General features: G+C 38.6%; 1 protein-coding gene across 4 annotated transcripts in view; it reads right to left on the bottom strand.

Annotated features, from left to right (window-relative positions):
• Positions 1–19,485, bottom strand: part of LOC113979276 (cytosolic phospholipase A2 beta-like) — a 56,617-nt gene that overhangs the window by 28,874 nt on the left and 8,258 nt on the right. For 2 of the 4 annotated variants that reach the window (XM_027706727.1, XM_027706733.1), the window contains one exon: positions 631–703. In XM_027706727.1, coding sequence (XP_027562528.1) covers positions 631–703 — 73 coding nt within the window. Of the gene's footprint in view, positions 1–630; positions 704–6,736; positions 6,785–19,485 lie in introns of those variants that run through there. The other 2 variants (XM_027706721.1, XM_027706736.1) reach the window with 2 other exon arrangements.

Raw genomic sequence — 19,485 nt, 5'->3', positions numbered from 1 at the left:
AGCCATAGGAGGCTGTGAGGGTGAGATAATGAGTTAAAGACAGTTGAACACAAATGTACTAAGAAAAGTCTGTTTTGCCCTCATGTTCAGCATGTGCTTAGGGCTGGATCCACAGAGGCCCTCCTTAACCAAAACTACCAATATAATTTAATGTGACTGGTCATTGGAGAACAGCAAATACCCTGAAAGATAAGATATTTTAGAAGTCTTGAAATTCTCTAATTTACCTTTGATTATTGCATACTATTGTACATGATTTCATTAAAAGGTGCCTAAATACGTGGCCTGTGTGGCAAAATTCCTGTCCGTTATACGATTTTTACCAATTAGAAACATCAAAACCAAACAATTCCAAGCAGATTTATAGAGTGCGGTGTTCTCACAAAGTCTATTTTCCCTTGTTGGCCCAAAAAATTTAACCGTGTGTCTCGATTTTTACCAGTTCCCTGAAATGCCACTAGAGATGTATTCAAATCTAAGGATACCTCAGGCATTTGATCTAATTATAGCCCTGGCATTAATATTTCTATTGCTGTGCTTTATGTACATTGCTTGCATACCTTCAGAACTTAAGAATATTGCTCACTGTGTCACTTAGGTGACTAAAAATACAATCAAACCACAACTCACACAGGTCTCTTGACTTGATGTTCTTAGCTTGTATGATTCTTACAGAAAGCATGTGGAGGGGGCAAAACTTCATCTGCAAAGAAAACAAATACAATTTGTTCAGAATACAAAACCAAGATGTACTTTTAACAGCACAGGGCACAGTCTGTCATTCTGCTTGTCTGTTTGACGTGAGGTACTCACCCTCCAGTTGAAGTACACCATGCTAAGACGGTAACACAACTGCACAATATGCAGCTACTTGCTAAGTAGTTTGAGTAAATGAAGAGAGAGAGAAAACACAGACTCAGACAATGGCATGGAAAGCTCTCATAGTCACCCTAGAGGTGCCTGTTTTCATGCAGCTTGCTGCATGCACAGCCACAGTGCCACAAGGAGGTCATAACGGGGCCCGTGGAAGGGGATACTAGGAACTTGCAGCTGCCTGCCCAGGTCATGGAACAGCACTGACAGTAGGCCAGGACGTGGTACTTACCAAAGTTCTCTATAAACTCCTGACTTTGTATCCCAACTAGGACTAAATTACCATGACACTTGTAAGTAGGTTAAGCTCACCAAAACGTCCTAACAACTTTAAGTGAACAGTGCACAGGCCTGGCACAGACCCTTCAGATGAAGAAAAAAGTGCCCTGCTTTGCAGGAATGGTATCACAGAATCCTGTATCATTATGTATCCTGAAAATACCTAATGGGAATGGAACCACTTCCCTTCCAGACATGAGATTTATTTCTATCACAGGCAAGCTACCATTGTAATACTTATTTCAAGTTACTTGTTCCTTACTCTTAACAAAAAATTAAGTTTTTCAGCCTAAGCTGGTCAGAAAATACTTGGCATTTTCAAAACACATTCTCATAAGTGTGAACAAACACACATATGAACCATGACAATCTTAATGATTGAGAGAAATATTTCATTCTTTTTTCAAATTGGTACACATAAAAGTTTTTTTTTACTTTCTGCTCTTTTATCTTTTTTTGTTTGTTTGCATATTAGAGTGGCTCTTCAGCAATAATACGCAATAATAACATGCTGTCCCACTACCATTAATAAATTAAAACTTACAGCTTAAACTACACACTGACTGAAACATTGTCTCAATTTGTCTAAATGAGAGAATCCCAGTACACTGTAACTAAATAATTTCACAATTTTATTTTGAAAGTTAGCACCATGATTAATTTTCCTGACACTGAAATGATTAACTTTGGAGAGACAAACTGTTGGAGAAGGAGGAGCTTCTCTACAGAAGGAGTCACTCAATTGCAGTTAATCTGAAATTCTTTTAAAATGGGGTGGAGACTGCTGGACTTGTTTATTAGCAATTAAAATAACCCGCATTCAGTTTAATTCAGGCTTATTTTGAGGTAAATTATGTTACCTCAAATGGAGAGCAACTGATCTGTAAAGTAGCATGTTGAAAAGAAGGCTTGATATTAAATTTTATTATGTCAGTTTTAAAGTTATATACTTTTAAAATTCAGATTAATATTAAAGAGTCACCCTGAGCAGAGAAACCCTGCTGTTGAACCTACAAAATCACATTACTCTGTCTCTTGGTCTCTTAATGGTTGATTGAAACACTGCTTGTATAAAAATGCAAGACAAATTTGTTCTTGTGTGGCAAGAATCAGTTCTATTATGTGTTACTCCAAATTTAAAATTGATATTTTTAAAACTTTCTGAGTTTACTGCATTGTGGACATTACAGTTCCAGCTGAGAGACTTCCATATTATTACAGTTGCCCACTGAAAGAATTTTACTATAATTTTCCTGTGCAAATAGTTATTTGACATAGAACTACCAAATGGAAAACTCACTCAGCATTCCTTGTGGTTTTCATTTGCATAAATTATTGGATTATGCAGACAAGTACAGAGGTGACTGGTTTTAATTAATATGTTATTTTGTTAATGTTATGTTATTTTGTAATCAGCTTCCTCCTTGCTCAACAGAAGCCCAAACCATTCTCAGAGTCTGCCTTCACTGAAGAAATGGATGTTGATATAAAATTTGCTTTGAACCATTTGTGATGAAAAAACGGCTTATAAAAATGGTGCATCTGCAGTTCATCATCAGAGTACTCTCAGTTGTAATAGATGCTGTGTTTTCATCCTTTCCCACTAGAGCCAGAGACCCTCACTCCTCCTCCCTTTCCCTTTCAACAGCAATCACTTTGCTTAAACATGTCAACATCTGCCCACAAATGGAAATATAACCAAAGATGACTGTTCGCTACTTCCGATTCAGTGCATCTTAGCCCTGACTTTGTTGCAGTTCTGCAACATGTTCTGAAGGGGAAATGTGGCCATAACAAACCCTATGGGCTGTGTAAATCCCATGGGGAAGCCAGAAACCACCCCTCTCCCACAAGACTGCAGTTACTTCAGCCTGTGATAACCATTCAGAAGTGGGCTAATTCGTTTCTTTATCAGATAAAGGCAGCTAATTTTCTTTGACAATAGTCCAGAGCAGAATATTAGGGTCTGATTTGGATGGTCTAATAATAACATCTTTGCCCAAAAGTGCTGGTACTCCAGAATACCCTTCTAGAAAAAATAATTATGGTTAGAAATAAGATTTACTATTTTCATAACATGAAAAGCAACATGTAACTTCATAATTAATGCAACTTGATGAGCACAGACAACACATCCAGATAGCTCTTGACAGTTTTGCAGCTGTACTGGTCTTGTTATTTTAAGTTCACTTCCTTGGGAGAAATATGGTTTCTTGCATAGGCATGCAGACAGTAACAAAATCCCTCTGTAAACATTCAGAGTCAAAGGTGCACAAGTCCCACAAGTGTATCATTCTATTTTTGCTGGAAAAGTAGTAGTGCCACGTTGAGCCCAACAACAGAGTGAAGGATTCAGCTACCTGTGTATGTTTGCATTCTAAACAATAACACTCCAGACCAACAAATAGTAGCATCTCCAGAGTACCAAAGAAAGGGTAGGCTAAAAATTGGAGGGGAAAAAACCAAAACAAAGAAAAAACAAAAAAAAACCCCCAAACTTCTTTTCATTCTATAGTATTTACCATTGAACAATATTTCTGTACTCTGAAAGCAAGTTTTTGAGAGAGTCATTTCTGTTCAAAATACGGAAAAGTCAACAATCAGGAGATAAAACTAGCATGTCAAAATTGCCACAGCTGTGTCAAACCTTAACAAACTGAAAATTCACATCTGTTGCCAACATCTCTCTGATTGCAATAATACACATTCGCTGGTTTCCAGAGAATAGTCATATGAATGTTGGTCAGCTTCAGGAGGACACATAATTCTCCTGTTTACAGGTGGTTAATCACTTAAGGTTTCATTCCAAAAAGACAACTTTGAGAGTATTAAATCTTCTCAAAGTCCATAAATATTGAGGAGCCTTCCAAGACAGTCTTTGGATGGCAGTAGAAGGACAAAAACCTACCAGGAGTTCATATGTTCGATTTTAGTCCTTATTGCCCCTCCATGCTGCTCCTAGAACAACGTCATGGCTACCTTCACTAGAAAGTTAGTCTTCTAGGGAAGTTTCTGCAATCTGGGAACCTCCTCCCATACCTACCTCTTCTTTCTTTCTTTTTTTTTTTTTTTAAAGTCCTTGGTTTGTAAATGTAGGCAGGCTGATTGGAATGTCAGTGTTTCACTCCCCCTACACCAAACCTAAGCAGTTCATTGAGCAGAGTTAGCACAATGGGATAACACCAAGTTATATTAAATTTAGTATGAGGAGTTTGCTACCTTCTGACATACTGTAAATAGTTGTAGAATTCCTTGCTCAGCTTTATCAATATCTTTCAGACATAAGTAATTACTTCTTTTCATGGATTACTTGTTTCTTCAGTGGTGCACTAGAAGCTGTACAATATCTTGTCTACTAAATCTCACGCCAAACCATTTATTTTATCTTAGATACTGTGGATTTGATTCAACTACAGCTTGGAGATTTATCATACTAAAGTTAAATCCATAAACTTAAAAACTATAAAAAAGCTTCATGATCAGCCTGGTTCCAAAGCACTCTTGTCCACATAGATCCTCTAATGTCTAGTATGGGCTGAGTTTATTAGCCCCTCCATCAGTGAGAATACTGATAGGAATTTGTCCTTCCAACCAGCTGCCTATTTTCATTAAAATTAAAGGGATGAAAAGTTCTGATGGGAAAAGCAACTGACTGAAGAAACATGCAAAGCTATGAGAGGGGATAGAAAGAGAGAGCATGACCATAGAAGTCTCATCTCTCTTGGGAATTGCAATTATCCAAAATCTTTTCACTGGAAGTTGAACAGTTAGTGAAGAAATCTAATTCACCTTACACATATTTACTATAACTTCATGTTAGCATTGATGGATTGCTTCCAGAGTCATTGTGCATTTTGGATGTATCTCCTGTTCATATTCTACCACTCACCTCTTTACATGTATGAGTGGGTCCCTTGAGGCTTTGTATTGATAAAATTTCTGAGTATTTTACTAGGTAAAAGTTATTCCATAGTCCACAAAATAAAACTGCTAAAGAGTGATTATTCTTGTCTGAGCAGAAGAAAAGACCTTGTTATGAATATCAAAAGTTATAAATTAATACTTACCATCACTTCTGTGTCAATTTGGTAGCTTTTTTAAACTACTACTAGGAGACTTTAAGGAGGTCTTCTTAGATAGATAGAAGCATCCACATTTCTAAACATGGGGGTTTTTAATATAAAAGAAAAACAAAAAACAAAAAACCCACAAAACCACTGTTCTTATTTCCGTATCTATTTACCAACTTACACATACTGAAAAACACATTTCCCTGACAGAACACCAGAGCTACCTGAAGTATTGAATTAATCCCTTTCCTTGGGAACAGAAGCTTTATGATCTGAACCTATGCTGGTACTCAAACCTTTTGGCAGTGGTGCCTATTAATCAGGAGTATGTCTACACTCATGCAATATCAGTTGCAGCATTCGGATGCAGTGCAAGAACTTTGTAATTCAGACCTTCTAGATAAAATTATACCGAAGCTATCTACCTAGATATCAGTTCCAGAATTAACTTCTTAGATACCTTACTATTTGAAATTGATAGATAATATTCATATCTACAATAGATAGGTTAAGATCTAACTGGTAGATGGATTAGATACAAACTTTATCCGGAAAGTACATGACATTTACAATGTATATTCTTTGCCCTGAGCATCCAATATTTGAATATTTTTAATCTATCACTTGAAGTATCTGTTCAAGTTACTGATATTTTTCTGAGTCTTTAACTTCACTTGTACATATTATCATTGCACAATTAATGATCTCTATAGGCCATAGCATGCAACATTGTTTCCCACTGTATTTTAAACCCACAAATGCCCATATTTCTTTTATTTGCTGCAAAATTTGACATAGGATTTGATACATAAAGAATGGTTAGTTGTAAATAATTCACATCTTGCATTTCAGACACCACGTCCATTATTTTTTAAAGATATACATGAGAAAAGAATTCTCAGCTAAAAATTCTGTTGATTTATACTAAATGCTATCAATTAAAATCTCTGAATGGAACTTACTATTAGAAAACTCAAGTCCAGACATGAAGTACTTCCAGTAGAATTACAGATGCTGTAAACATTACCTTAAAGATAGCTATATCAGCCAAGTAACTCATTACATCTCTCCCCTGAAGCTAAAGTAATATAAATTATGCTTTGTTGCTAGACAAAGCAGTTGGTTTATTTCAGCTGGGGCAAGCAATGAACATGTGCTATCCTGAGAAAAACATGCAGGAGGGCTAAAGCACTTTCATTTCAAAGGGAGGTAAACTCTTTAAGGCCAGCCTCCTCTTCCTTCACGGAGTTCACTCCAGCATGTACACCACACGATAAAAGAAAAGCACCACACTGTTGCTGTTTTCTCTTACACATTAGTTACTGTGAGGGAAAAGGGGAAAACAGTAAATCTGCGAAGTTCAAGATGCCCCTGCCACAGTGCACCAGCGGCCATTTGCCTCTGCATCTCAGCAGATGCACCGAGGAGGGAATTTGCTCACAAGAGCTGGAGAAGGGAGGTCCAACAGCAAAGGTGCTGGGCCACGGCAAAGTGCAGAGATGCCATTCTCTTACCTTGGCTGGTGGGCTCCCCATGGCACGAAACATGGCGGCAGCAACCGAAACCCCAATTTGGTTAACAGATCTGTCAGCTGACAAACACGCTAGCAGCTTGTTGCTGCTGCTGAAACAACCTGAAGGACACTTATAATTTATACAGGCGCTGAGCTCCACCCTCTGCCTCCTCTGTGTGGAGAAGAGCCTGCCTACATCTGAGAGGGAAAGATCTGCAAAGTCAGAGGTGAGTAGAAAGCTGAAGTTACCATATGAATCTTTCTGACAACCAGCAAATCAAGTCTCCTCAATTTGAAGTACCTACTGTCTGATTACCTGGCCAATGCAGAGATGCTGGTGAAATTGAGATAAATATTGGTAGAGAAAGGGAAAGCAGCATACCCTCTGGGCTCTTCCCCTCTACGCACTTCTTATATTAACATGACAACTTGACATCCCTCAGTTTCCCATCCTATTCCTCCCTCAGATTGCCATTGCCAGTGGTGGGTCCTATGACAACCCCTGGAAAGGGCAGAGGGATAGCTTCCTCCACCTCTCCCATGCCTATTGTGGCCTGCTGACAGACCATCCATGGGGTGCCTGTCAGGACATTGCTCCATGCAATCTGTTCTGTCTGTATCTTAATTCACACTTGCAATTTCATATTGGATGGCAAGCAGACCCAGACTTAAAAAAGGCCTGGAAGCCATCATAAGTTTGCAGTAAGGTGTATTCTTACTGTAAATATCAGATAGGATCAAGCCTCACAAAACAGCCAGTGGACACCTTAAACTGATGCAGTGTCAGAAATTAATTTTCATCAAATAGTAGTTACGAATTTGGCTTTTGACAAGCGAAGAAAAAATTAGTTGTAATCACAGGAGTTGTGTAGGAAAATAGGTTTACCTGAAATCTGGTGTTAGATTTTTCCTGAAACTCAATGCACACTGTGAATCACCTTTAAACGGCATTTTTAAAACATTTTCCACAAAAAAACTGCGAGCAGTAGAAAATCAGTTTTAGGCAGATGCTCCTGGGCTTCTGCAAGTGACAAACAACAGTTCAAATTGACATTTCACAGAGATTCTGCTGTGGCTGGCAATGCAGCCACCATGCTCACCACCAGTGAGGACTGCATGCAGTCAAGCACCCAAACAGCAGGCTGAGAACCTGAGTACTTAGGTTGCCATCTTTGAAATACTAAAAAGAAAGATATCTCAAATAAAGGTCTGCTGTTTATGTGCAGCAAATCAAAGGGCAGTTACTTCCAGACAAATCAGCCAAACTCATCAGAAGGCAATCTGGGGTTCAGAGTAATGAACTATGCAGGTCTTGCACTCCTGCTGCCTCACTTGTGCATTTTTACAGGACCAGTTAAGACTGCGGTGCACACATTCATCTTCATGTTCCCTTGGACACAGGGGACAGTAAATATTCCATTTCCAGAGATAAGAGAAAATGCAGAGAATAAAGGAAAAAAGTTCTTATTCAGAGTGGAGTTCTGGTTTTCTATTTATATTGCAGTTGCAGCTTTGATCATAGGTTCTGCTGCTGTAGTGAACAGAGAGACCGAAATAGTAGGTTGAAAAATGTACCTCCTAAAGAGAAGGCAAATGGAAAAACAGCCAGAGAAAAATGAACTCCACTCAAACAGCAGTATATTTGCCTGGAAACAGAGCAACACATTAAAAACAGAACAGCTGCAGCAGGGAGACCCATGTCTTAATGGAACAGGAAAGAAGAAAAAAAATGGTCCCAGGATGCCTTAAAATCAAGGTGCAAAAGTTATTTTGGAGAGCTACAGAACTAATTTTTCCAATAGCCCCTCCAAGAAGTTAATGTTTCCAGTAAATCAGTATGGCCAAAACCACATAAAACATTGTGTTTCTTGTCAATAAGCACGCTGACAAGTACCACATCCATTTCCTCCTGGACATGAGGGAGATGGGCTATGTGATGTCAGGACTTACTGCAGACACAAAAAATGTACAGCATGGGGAAAGTAAGGCAAAGAAAATCAACTGCATAAGGAAAGAAAGACAAAACTAAAGCTTAAACCTGAAGAGGGCACAGCACAATACATAAGTGAACTAGCCAAATAGTAGGCAATATCTTCAAGAGGGTACAGCAAGTCCTCCCCCTCCCCTTTTTAAAGGGAGGACATAGTCATGCCAGGCTTATACTAGTGGAGTTAGATTTAGAAAATGTTACACTGTATTTGCAGCATCAGATTGTAAAAGACTGTTCAGGAGACAAAAAGAAGACGGATTCTATAAAGATTTTATGTGTTAATTAGGCTGGTCTTACTCCACTTCTATGCCTGAATCTTATTTCTTCTCTGAATTAACATTAAGAAAGTACTTGGAAAGTACTTGGAATAAGGGGAAAAAACAGATTAAAATACATATCAAATTACACTGAAGTTAAATTGTTGCATATGCAACCTGTTGGCACTTGGGTAATGCACACGAGACTATGTGAAACAGAATGAGAATGGAAGGAATGCAAGCCCATGCTGCAAGCCCAGCATGCAAGAAATAAAAGCCAATTAATACAGTGTTCAGCTACATGCAATTTACCCAGTGAGCTGCTCACTAACAGCCCCTTGCAAGAAGATACTAAGCTACCAAAAACTAAGCAACAGAATGACAGCAACTCTCAATAGCTGTGAACTGGATCATCCTACTTCTGGCACAAACCTAAAAGCTAACTGGGACAGAACCTACAAAAGGTACTGAAGTCTCATTTAGTGGGGATCATTATTTATCCCAGCAATGGCAACAGCACAGCAAAATTTCAAACTCAGCTTTGATGTACAAAAACTGCCCTAATTGAGGCACTCTCTTCATAGTCCTTCCACCCTCAATCCTCACAGCTTCACAAGGAAGGATGGCAATTACTGAAACACTCTCCTTGAAACATAAATCTCCCATGACTTTGTTTGAGAACAGTTGTTTATTCATCCCATAAAAGCTGTTTAGTAGAGATAAGCAATGGATCTTTCTAGGGCCAGATATGCAGCCATACCATAGAGGAGATGGAGGTGGAAGACTGTGCAGCTTTGAGGAGACATATTATTGTGCCAGACAGTGACAATGGGAGACAACAGTCACTTTCTTTTTGTCTTATAAATCAGTTTGTACCTTGTTCAGCTCAGTGGCTAGGCTAGAAAAATTATAGTCACCTAAGAAAAAAAATGCCTATAGTCAAATTCAAACCAAAAATTTTCAAAATGTTCTCAAAAACTGGGGGGATAAAAAGATATTCTTTTCCCTAGATGATCCCCAAAATATTTTTTTTCCATCTTTGGCTTATTTAACCACTGTAAAAATAATTAAAACATCAAAAACCACCGACCTTTATTAAAATCTATCTACATTTTTCAATTCAAAGTTACCATGTGAAACTAGAAACTATAAAGCAAAGATTCAGAAATGCCAGATTTAGGGACATGTAACCCGTAACTTTGAAATAAAAGCTTTCTAATTTTTCATTGTTTCCCCCTGCTCCATTCTTTTTGAGCAAACAACGCAGATAATTTGAAATTATTTCAGATCTTTGAATACTTTCCAAACATCATTTTCAGCACCTGATGTTAATTAGAACAAAATACCAAGTGGTCTATCTGAGCAGCAATCAGGTGATAGCATCTGTAAATGAACCGTCCTTCTGGCTATCAAGATCTATACCTGTTTCAGAAAAGTAAAAGGTGTATATCCTCTTACCTATCTTCTGAACCACTGTAATCTTAAACAAAGATATCGTACAGTAAATCCAGTATCACTGGCTCTTTTTCCTGGCCAGAGTAAGAGAGATACTAATTTCCTTAGATACTTTGCAGGTGTGGCTGTAAATATGGCAAGATAGTGATCTTTGCAGCTTCAAGATGGGAGGAAGCTGCTTATTACTTACCTGGGGTATCTGAGGACTGCTGTGTTACCTTTCCAAGACACGTCATTGTAAAGCCACACATTGAAACCTACTGTGTTTATGTTTAGAAATTGCTCTTTTATTTTAAACCAAGTGATTGCAGAGCTAATTGAAATAATTGAGTAAGATATTTCAATGTCATTCCACTCAAGCCAGTTTCTCAAACCTTTATCTTCAGATCTTATTCATATAGTCTGACACTGATGTCAATATAAAATTGCTTGTGCAAAGACCTCAGAAGAGTTAGGTAAGTATTACACTTCACCACTTGGCTGGCAGGAAGATTTGACTTATGGTTATGGTATTCATCTTCAAATTATCAAGAAAAGAGTTTCTTTCTTAGTTGCCACCAAGCTCTTGTATTTTTTTAAATAGTCACTCTTTTAGAATCAAGAGATTAAGTCTTGTTTTCTGTTACCGTTTTTCATTCTCTGTGACTGCAAGTTCTTTGGGACAAGACATGCTAAGGAAATGTTTGCTACTGAATTATACCAGGCGAGAGTAATTAAAAAACAAAGGTTACAGTGATTGTATGACACATATAGCAGTATTTCCTTTCTATTTCTGTGTCAAACCTGCCTTCAGCCCTGTATGTGATTTTATTCAGGGTTCTACCTTCACTTGAGCATAGCCCTTAGATGTTGGCTCAGAAAGGGATAAAAGATATACAGTGATTTATTTCAAATAATATGGAGCTCATTAAGGGTTCAGTTCATCCATTCCTCCAAGTAACTTACTGTCTAAGTAGCCCTTCAAAATTAACACAAGACTAAACCAGTAGTATTCTTGCTATGTTATTCTGTAGGTTAGTACTGTTAATGAGTAAGTGTAAATGTAAGAAAACCACTCATCTGAGAGTAGAGACAAGGAAAAGAAATACAGAAACAACCAGTTCATGATGAACTGAATATATCCAAGTCTATCACCAGCAGCTTTGGAAATATCTGCAAAGTATGTCTTTGTAGCAGGCATAGTGATCACAAAGAAAAAGCAAATACTGACACAGAATCCTTGATAAATATCTGAAAATGCTCAAGTCTTAAAAATACCCGAGGGTGAAGTTTCATGTTGCAACAAAAAATCTGAGAGCTAGTTGTCATTAAAACAGGAGATTTTGCTCCTGTCCAAGTCCCAAGCTTAGAAACTCCTGCTCCTACTTCACACTGTTGGCTCTGGAACTCCTCTGGACAAATGCTAAGCTCATTTGAGGGGCCAAAGAAAAGAAAACTACTCTTCTCCTTTTCCTGAGGAATTTCCAGGACTGCCCTTCTGTAGTGGCATGTAGCCATTACCTCAGCTTGAGTTCAGGAGTGGGGATTTGACCATGGACAAACAGCATCGTCCGTAAAAGCTGTTTAAAGCATCAGAACTCATATGGAAATGAGCATCAGAGGTGGAAAAAACATTAGACAATTCAGTGTGCATTCCTGAAAGTGGATCATTACTGACCACTGACCTCAATACCAGAAAGTCATGGGGCTTTTCACTACCTCTTTGTATGGCTTTTCTAAGGTTACTGAAAGATTGTCAAATTTGGAAACTGAATTTTTCCCTTCTTTCACTTATGTTGATGTTTTTTAATAAATACAAAAATTCTAGGCATCAAACAAGCTACGTGAACAATTTAAAATAGAATAACCAGAGTTTGACTTAGTCATTAGAGTTATTATGAGTTATGAACCTTGCAAGCTTATTTACAGCAATTAAGAACCCTGTGACTCACTCCTGGTAGATTATAACTTCTGACAGCAGAAGACAATTTCATGGGCTCTACAGAGTTATGAGAATTTAAATAAATACAAAAGCTCCTTCTGCATTGATACTTCTCCCTATTGGAAATATTTTCAATGAGAAAAATTTCTTGTTTAGGTGTGTGTCTCTTCTTCTAGTCAATTGGTACTATTCCTGTGACAAAAAGAAGACATGAAGTGTTCCTAATAGTGCAACTGGGAATTTGTCTTGCAGAAGGTACTCAGCTTACTTCCAGTGGTATAAAAGCAGCTTTCTGTTGCCTGCTCCCCTTAAGCCAGTGGAGAAGGCAGAAAAGTGTGAGCAGAGAACCTGGCACTTGAAACACACTGAGCATCTCAGTTGGTCTCAGGAAAGCTGCTCTAACCTGTGCCAAGGCAGAGTCATCCATGGAGCCTGATATTATCTCTGAATGTCTCTACGCATGCATATTAGGTCAGTTTTAATTCCTCTGTTTCAGCAGCACATAAAACATGGCACTTGCATAACACTGCAATTTTAAATCCTTTCGTTCTAGGAGAAAAATTATTTTTCCCAGGCACAGATCTTTTTTAACCTCTTAGTTCATATAATACCTTGGGAGTTCTGAATCTCATAAGATTTTTACAAAGTGCTTCTTGAAATACCAAAGCCAATAGAAATTTATAGCCTTTGGCATCTCAATGAACTAGAGTGTTTTTAACTGTAGGCCTCCCACATTCATGGTTTATGTGGCAGGTAAGACATGCTATGGCCAACAAGAGAGAAAACTGTTGTGTAGGTCATGAAAGGCATTGAATCTGTTCAGAATGGAACACTAAAACAAGCTACCTACACTTCCTCCTTTGCCAGAGGATCCAAATCCATGTGCCAAAGGTCCAAAATTAGAACTCCTGGACCTCGTCAGGGAGAGTCCAGTCTAGAGGAGATGCACTCACCCAGAGACTCTAGCTTCCAGGGATAGAGATCTGATGGAAGACTAGTTTTCAGATGACCTCTCTCATAAACGGCTCCAGGAAACAAACCTCATCCAGGAAGCAAACCTCACCCACAGCTGGCCAATGCGGCAGAGCACAAACCAGTAATGGTGCCTTCTCTGCAACACAAGCAATTTGTACTCTGCAATCTCTCCCCATGCAACAGAAACATTGCAAAGTGGCAGAGACCCTCACCTTGTATGATTCAAATCCACTAATTGCTGGTCTTCCCTGCTGTATACTTACACACATACTGAATGCATTTGTCAGCCAAGTACTAGCAAACAAACTGTGAACCACAAAAAGGTAAAATGTCCTGTGACTCTCCTGCACCAGTGCTGGGAACTGGAATGTTCATCCCACAGAGGAAATCATGTTGGCACACCTCCCTAAAAAGATTTCACTCACATATATAAGAAAGATTTTGAAACGTTTCTGGGCTGATGCCTCAGCTTACATGCCAAGACACTGCCTACACAGCTGTTTTGCTATGACATGGGTGGCTTGACAGTTCCCTGGGCACGCTGGAAGCTTCAAAGCTAAGATATCTAGGAAGCTGGAATCAAAGGAATTGACCAATAGCTGAAGGACATCTAATGGGCAACTCATGCAACTGCTGACCAGCCTAAGGGGTAGCCCCTGTTAACTGGGAGAAGCCAGCAGTGTCATGTCATCACAGAATGGTGGGTAGCCAGAGGAACAGGCCAGGTGGGTCCACAAGGTTTACGAAAGCATAACTTTCCAAGCAGGTTTCCAAGAAGCTGGAGAACCAGCCAACCCAGCAATACAGAATCCAATCAACATTTTTGAACGGAGAAGTGTTGCATCAGAAAACTTATGGTCAGCTCTGCTGTGAATGGGAAGTACCTGACTATTCTTAACACACCTCATATTTCTTCCTCCTCCTCAGACTTGATACACAAACAGCTGACAACATGGACAGATATGTGGAGCATGGAATGCCTTGTGCAATAACTTATTTACAGTAAAAAAAGGAGGAAGGAAATGAGAATTAAAATGGTAAGGTACCCCCTGCTCCATTTAAATACTCCTTGGCCATGTCATAAATCTTCTGCACATCTTAGGTAAGTTAGCAAGCAATCTGTAGTGTGAAATGAAAGTAGCAACAGCCAGTTCACCTGAGATCACAGAAACCGGTGCAACTCAGAAGAAAGACAAACTAAAATTACAAAGAAAAAAATAGAATTTTTCTATTGTTGTAGAATACACCTTCCATTTACAAATGCAAACATTGCATACTGACACTGACAATGTTCAGAGAAATTCAGTGTATTCTCTACTAAGTGTCTGTATTGTGGGAGGCATCATTTTACCCATGGTCCAGAGAGCACCAAAAGGTCCAGCAGCCATAGCATAGGTCACAAATGTGTCCCACACTTTGAATTCATATTCTTAAGATGCTTCTTGTTCCACACAGGACATTGTCTAGCCTTATGTGGCTCTGAATCAAACAAAATGAATGGTTGTTCTACATTATTACAGATGCAGCTAAATGCTGTTCACTTGTCCCAAGCAAAACATCCTTCAGCTCTGGGGGGAATAACCTGGGAGTCAGAAAGTTAATAAATGGTTTTATTCAGCATCAAGACAGTCTGTAAGAAGCAGCGCCTAATTTTCATTCAATATACTCATGTACTAGGAAGTCTATATTAATAAACTTCAACATAAGATATTATGCTCTCCATTGCGAAAACAAGAAACAAAGATACTGTAAAGCAATTTGATGCTTTCCTAAATGGGAAGAGATCTTAACAGCTGTCTATTAACAACTCCTTTCATTCCTAACATTTGAAAGGAAACTGTACAGATGAACCCATGCCAATCCATTTCAGCTTCTAGACACAAGAACACCTATTTGATATCTTAATTCTAGTTCTGGTTGTGATCATTCAAGCTCCATTTCCTCCCTGCTGACATATCTAGTTGTCACCATTATGTGACACTGTCTGCATCAGGACAGTGTTTAATGAAAAACATACTAACAACAGCGCATCCTGGGGTTTTTGTTGCTAGCTGTGTAGTGCTGAGCTCAAGTAAAATCCTCATCCCTTACGATCTGCCCCCTGTGCCTCACTACTTCAGATTACTGAGGGGAGCTAGTCAAAGTTCATCCAGCCAAAAAAAAGTCCTACAGTAAAATGCTGAAAGTTCAAAGCTGTAGCTTTGCTAGTGGGAAAAGATGTGCTGAAAAGATTCAGAGACATCTTCCTAATCTGCAGCTACTGCTAATTCATAGTAGATTTTGTGGTTAGACAATACCAGTTTTTCTGCTATCCATTTAGTAGTTATTGCATTTAAAAAGCCAAAAGCTTTCATCCTCTTGGAAACTTTCATACATTCCTCTCAGGAATACTCCAACCGTTATTAATAGGATAATTCACAGGTAAAGCACCACTTCAGGTGCACAAGTGTTTGATGAATTGGAGCACAACCCAACAACAGTCAAAGGAACATGCACAAAACACCAGCCTAGTCTCCCCTCTCTGCTCCCCATGAAAACCAAACATATCACATTTTTTTTTCATAGGCTTAATTATTGTCCTGTTCTTTTACTTCTATTTTCTCCTTTGCATTCGGGGTTCATGTAATCTATTTAGATTGCAGGTTTTTTTCTGAGCAAGCTCTATAGTTTATCTAAGAACTTTTATCACTTTTAGGAAATCGCTTCTCTCTTGACTTTTTGAAGTGCCACAGTATCATAAATGTCAATAAATTCTATTTCTGATCTTGAAACCTGTGTTATAGCTAAACTATGTATTTTCCCTCCTACACCTTCCTTTCACATTGTGACCCCTGATTTTCTCAGCCTCCACACCACATTTCCCTCCCACATGATAGCTAAATTTAAATCAAAACTGGATGATTCTCTCTTATGCGTAGCTCAATCAAACAATAGGAACTTGATTCAAGAATTACTGAGAAAAATGCATGCATTGTGTAGGTCCAACTAAATAATCATAGATTGCTTTCACTTTAGAAATCTTTTTCGTTCATTCTTCAAGCTTTTCTTTATATATCAAACATATATTAGGAACCTGTAGTTGACTTGTATCCACAGGCAGTGATGGTCCATGTGCTTTTCAAAAAAGGTTCAGATGAAGAGAAGTTGTTCCCATTATTTCAACAAGACTTGCTCTTCAGTCTAATAGTATTAGAGACACACTAAAATGCCCTTGGCACTGATACATAGTGTACCTCTTCCAAAAAAATATGGAGTAACAGAGCTTCCCAGAGAATACATTGCACAAGACAACATATAAAAGTTTCATCAGAAGGAGCTTTTGTTCCAGGGCTTGAGGTTCATAAAATCACAAGGGGAGGAAACACACATCCTTCCCCTGCTTCACAGCTTTCTTCCCTGAGCAAAGACTTTGAAGGCAGTTCCTGGAGACAACCTTGAATGATTTCCTCAGCCAGTTTCCATTTCTTATTTGCATTTCCATAGTAGAGGCACCAGCCCTTCATTTGCATTTCATCTGTGCCAGTGGGTTTCAGCCTTTCCTGTTTATATTTTATATACCCTCATGGCAGAAGTGCCATTAAGATAATTATAGTTATGTTAGAACTCCCTTGCTACTTTCTGATTCAGGATCTTCTTCCTCAGGATGAACCATATCTTACCCTCTGCAGAAGCTCCCATACTAAGGGCCGCCACCAGCAGAGAGGCCAATGGAGAATTCTTCCAGGTAAGATAACTACAGACGCAATGGTGAGGGGGAATGGGAAGGAACCATAGGCCAAAATCATATTCGAGTAAGTGTTCCTAAATAAACATTATGGCACATACAAGAGGAAACACAAAATAACTTCCTACTCAGAAATGTGTTCTGGTCTTCCAAATTCACCCTGTGTGCAGTTGCTGTCTCTGCAAGGAAGTCACACACTCCAGGGCATCTCAGCTCTACTCTGACATCTGACAGGGTGGGTTTTATTTAGCACTTAGGTCACATTCAAGGCCAAACTAGCACAGCTATTTCCTCAATTCATACCACTGCACTGAAATTCATATCAAGGCACTCAGATTTTCAGAGTTCCATGCTTTGTACACCTAATACCTCTAAATATGATGTGACTGTGCACTTAAACTGACGATACGGCCATCAAAACAGATATATTACAAGTGAACTCCTGGTCCAAACAAAATTGGTCACAAAACTACTAATTGCATAAGAAATATGCATCTTAAAACAGCACTGTCACTGTTAACAGCTATGCAGAGACTAAGCTTCACACAAAGCAGAAGCAGTTGACTTAGGAAAAGCATTGCAACAACCTAATTTCTTAGCAATCAAAACAAAGCACCTTCCTCTCTACATGGGTGGTAAGTCATTGCCAGACATCTATCCTTTCTATAAAATCTTAACCCAACCTATGCAGACTATCAGGATGAAAGAGTAAGGCCTGCTACTCTAGGCTCACTTATCATTTCCCAGAAGAAACAGTGCACACCAACACTTATTACTGCATGAGATTTTGCAGTCTTTCGACATGCCCTGAGCCAGATATCATCTTCTTGGCTAAGGGCTCATACTGTATCCGTACACAAAGGTTTCTCTCACTGTTGCTATAGCTGTACATCATGAGATTCCTTAAACACATAATACATCAGCTTTTGGCACAGCTCTCTTGAGCAGGTGTGTTCTGCAAAGCATTCTTCAGAGCCAGCAGGGATTAAACAGTATTTTGTGGGTCCCAGGAGCTGCATTTTATATTACTCTGAGCACCATAAGGACAAGTTACCTCTGTTTAGCAAAGTCAAAAGCTGTTGCACATTCAGATATACAAAGACAGAAGAAGAAAAAAAGGACTATGACTAAAGTGTAGGATGCACCACTGAATTTTTAAATTTCTAACTTGCAACAATTTAAGATAAGTGAGAATGCTTATATGGAAAGCTTATGCAGACATCTGGAGAACAAGTGCTTCTGGGCTAAAAACATTTCTGATGTATTCCAGGAAGGTACGAGAAGTTGAGAAACAGATGTTTTCTATAAAAAACACTCCTACTGTGAAGCTTTCCTGACCTTGCCATTTTTGCTGAAGTGTCTTCTTAGATAACATCACATGGTTGGGATACTTTGAAAACTCGGAATTGCTAAAGGCTTTATTGCTACAAGTTTTGCTGCCTTGAAACACAGTGACACCATGTGGCCAATTGCTTAGGCCAGAAATGACCTGCTGGTGGAAAGGGCAGAGTACAATTTTCTCATTTTTCTTTTACTTTATTAAATTTCTCTTAGGCATGCTCACATGCAACTATATTGACCAGTCAGAATAAACTCCATGAGAACAATGGTCATAGTACACAAAACCAAAGCCAGTGACCACTTAGGATTTCAGCATATGTTCAAATGTCTAATGTTTGCAAAAGCGTCCATTGGAAACTCACCTGTAAGTTTAGCAAGTGAATATCCATAAGCACAGTTTGCATGTGTGCCAAAACATCCTAATCACTTGGTGGATGCAAGCAACTGTTAATCTATGGTTCTACCTTCTTCTCAAAAAAGTGTACCTGGAAGGTGAACTTAAAAATCCATGGTTTAATTCTGCAATAATATCACACGAAATTGCAATTAATTTTGAAAATCAAGAGATTTTTGCCTTGCTCTCATTACTTGTTTTTCTTCCAAGTATATGCAAATATCTCCATTTATTTTTACAGGCATTTCTGAGGTAAGTATTTAAAGTCATGAGTGGGAATACTGCTGCTAGAAATGTTCACAGTAGTTGTTATCACTCTGCATTATATAATATGGTGACTGATGTGATGAATCATCTCTCCCTAGCACAGGTTTTTTTTCCAGATGAAGTACTGCACATTCAAACACTACAGCTCAGAGCGAATGGTAAGAAGGGGCAGATCTCTTTGAAAGAGAGACACAGAGACAGGCAGACAAATAGGCAGATGAAAACTGAATACAGATTAGTTAAATATCCATCAAACAGAAAGAGAATAATACATGAATCAGCTCTTCGCAGAGAATATATTCACTCAGTAGTACTAAAAAAAAAAAAATTAATGTTCAGTAAGAAACCTGTATTTTGAGGCAGGGTTCAGAATATCTTGCTTTCAAGACCAGAAAGGAAGGCAAATTATAACAAATATGACTTCCA

Source organism: Neopelma chrysocephalum, unplaced genomic scaffold (assembly GCF_003984885.1).
Source record: "Neopelma chrysocephalum unplaced genomic scaffold, ASM398488v2 Primary Assembly neopelma1_24, whole genome shotgun sequence".
NCBI lineage: Eukaryota > Metazoa > Chordata > Aves > Passeriformes > Pipridae > Neopelma > Neopelma chrysocephalum.
This window is presented reverse-complemented; position numbering and strand designations above follow the sequence as displayed.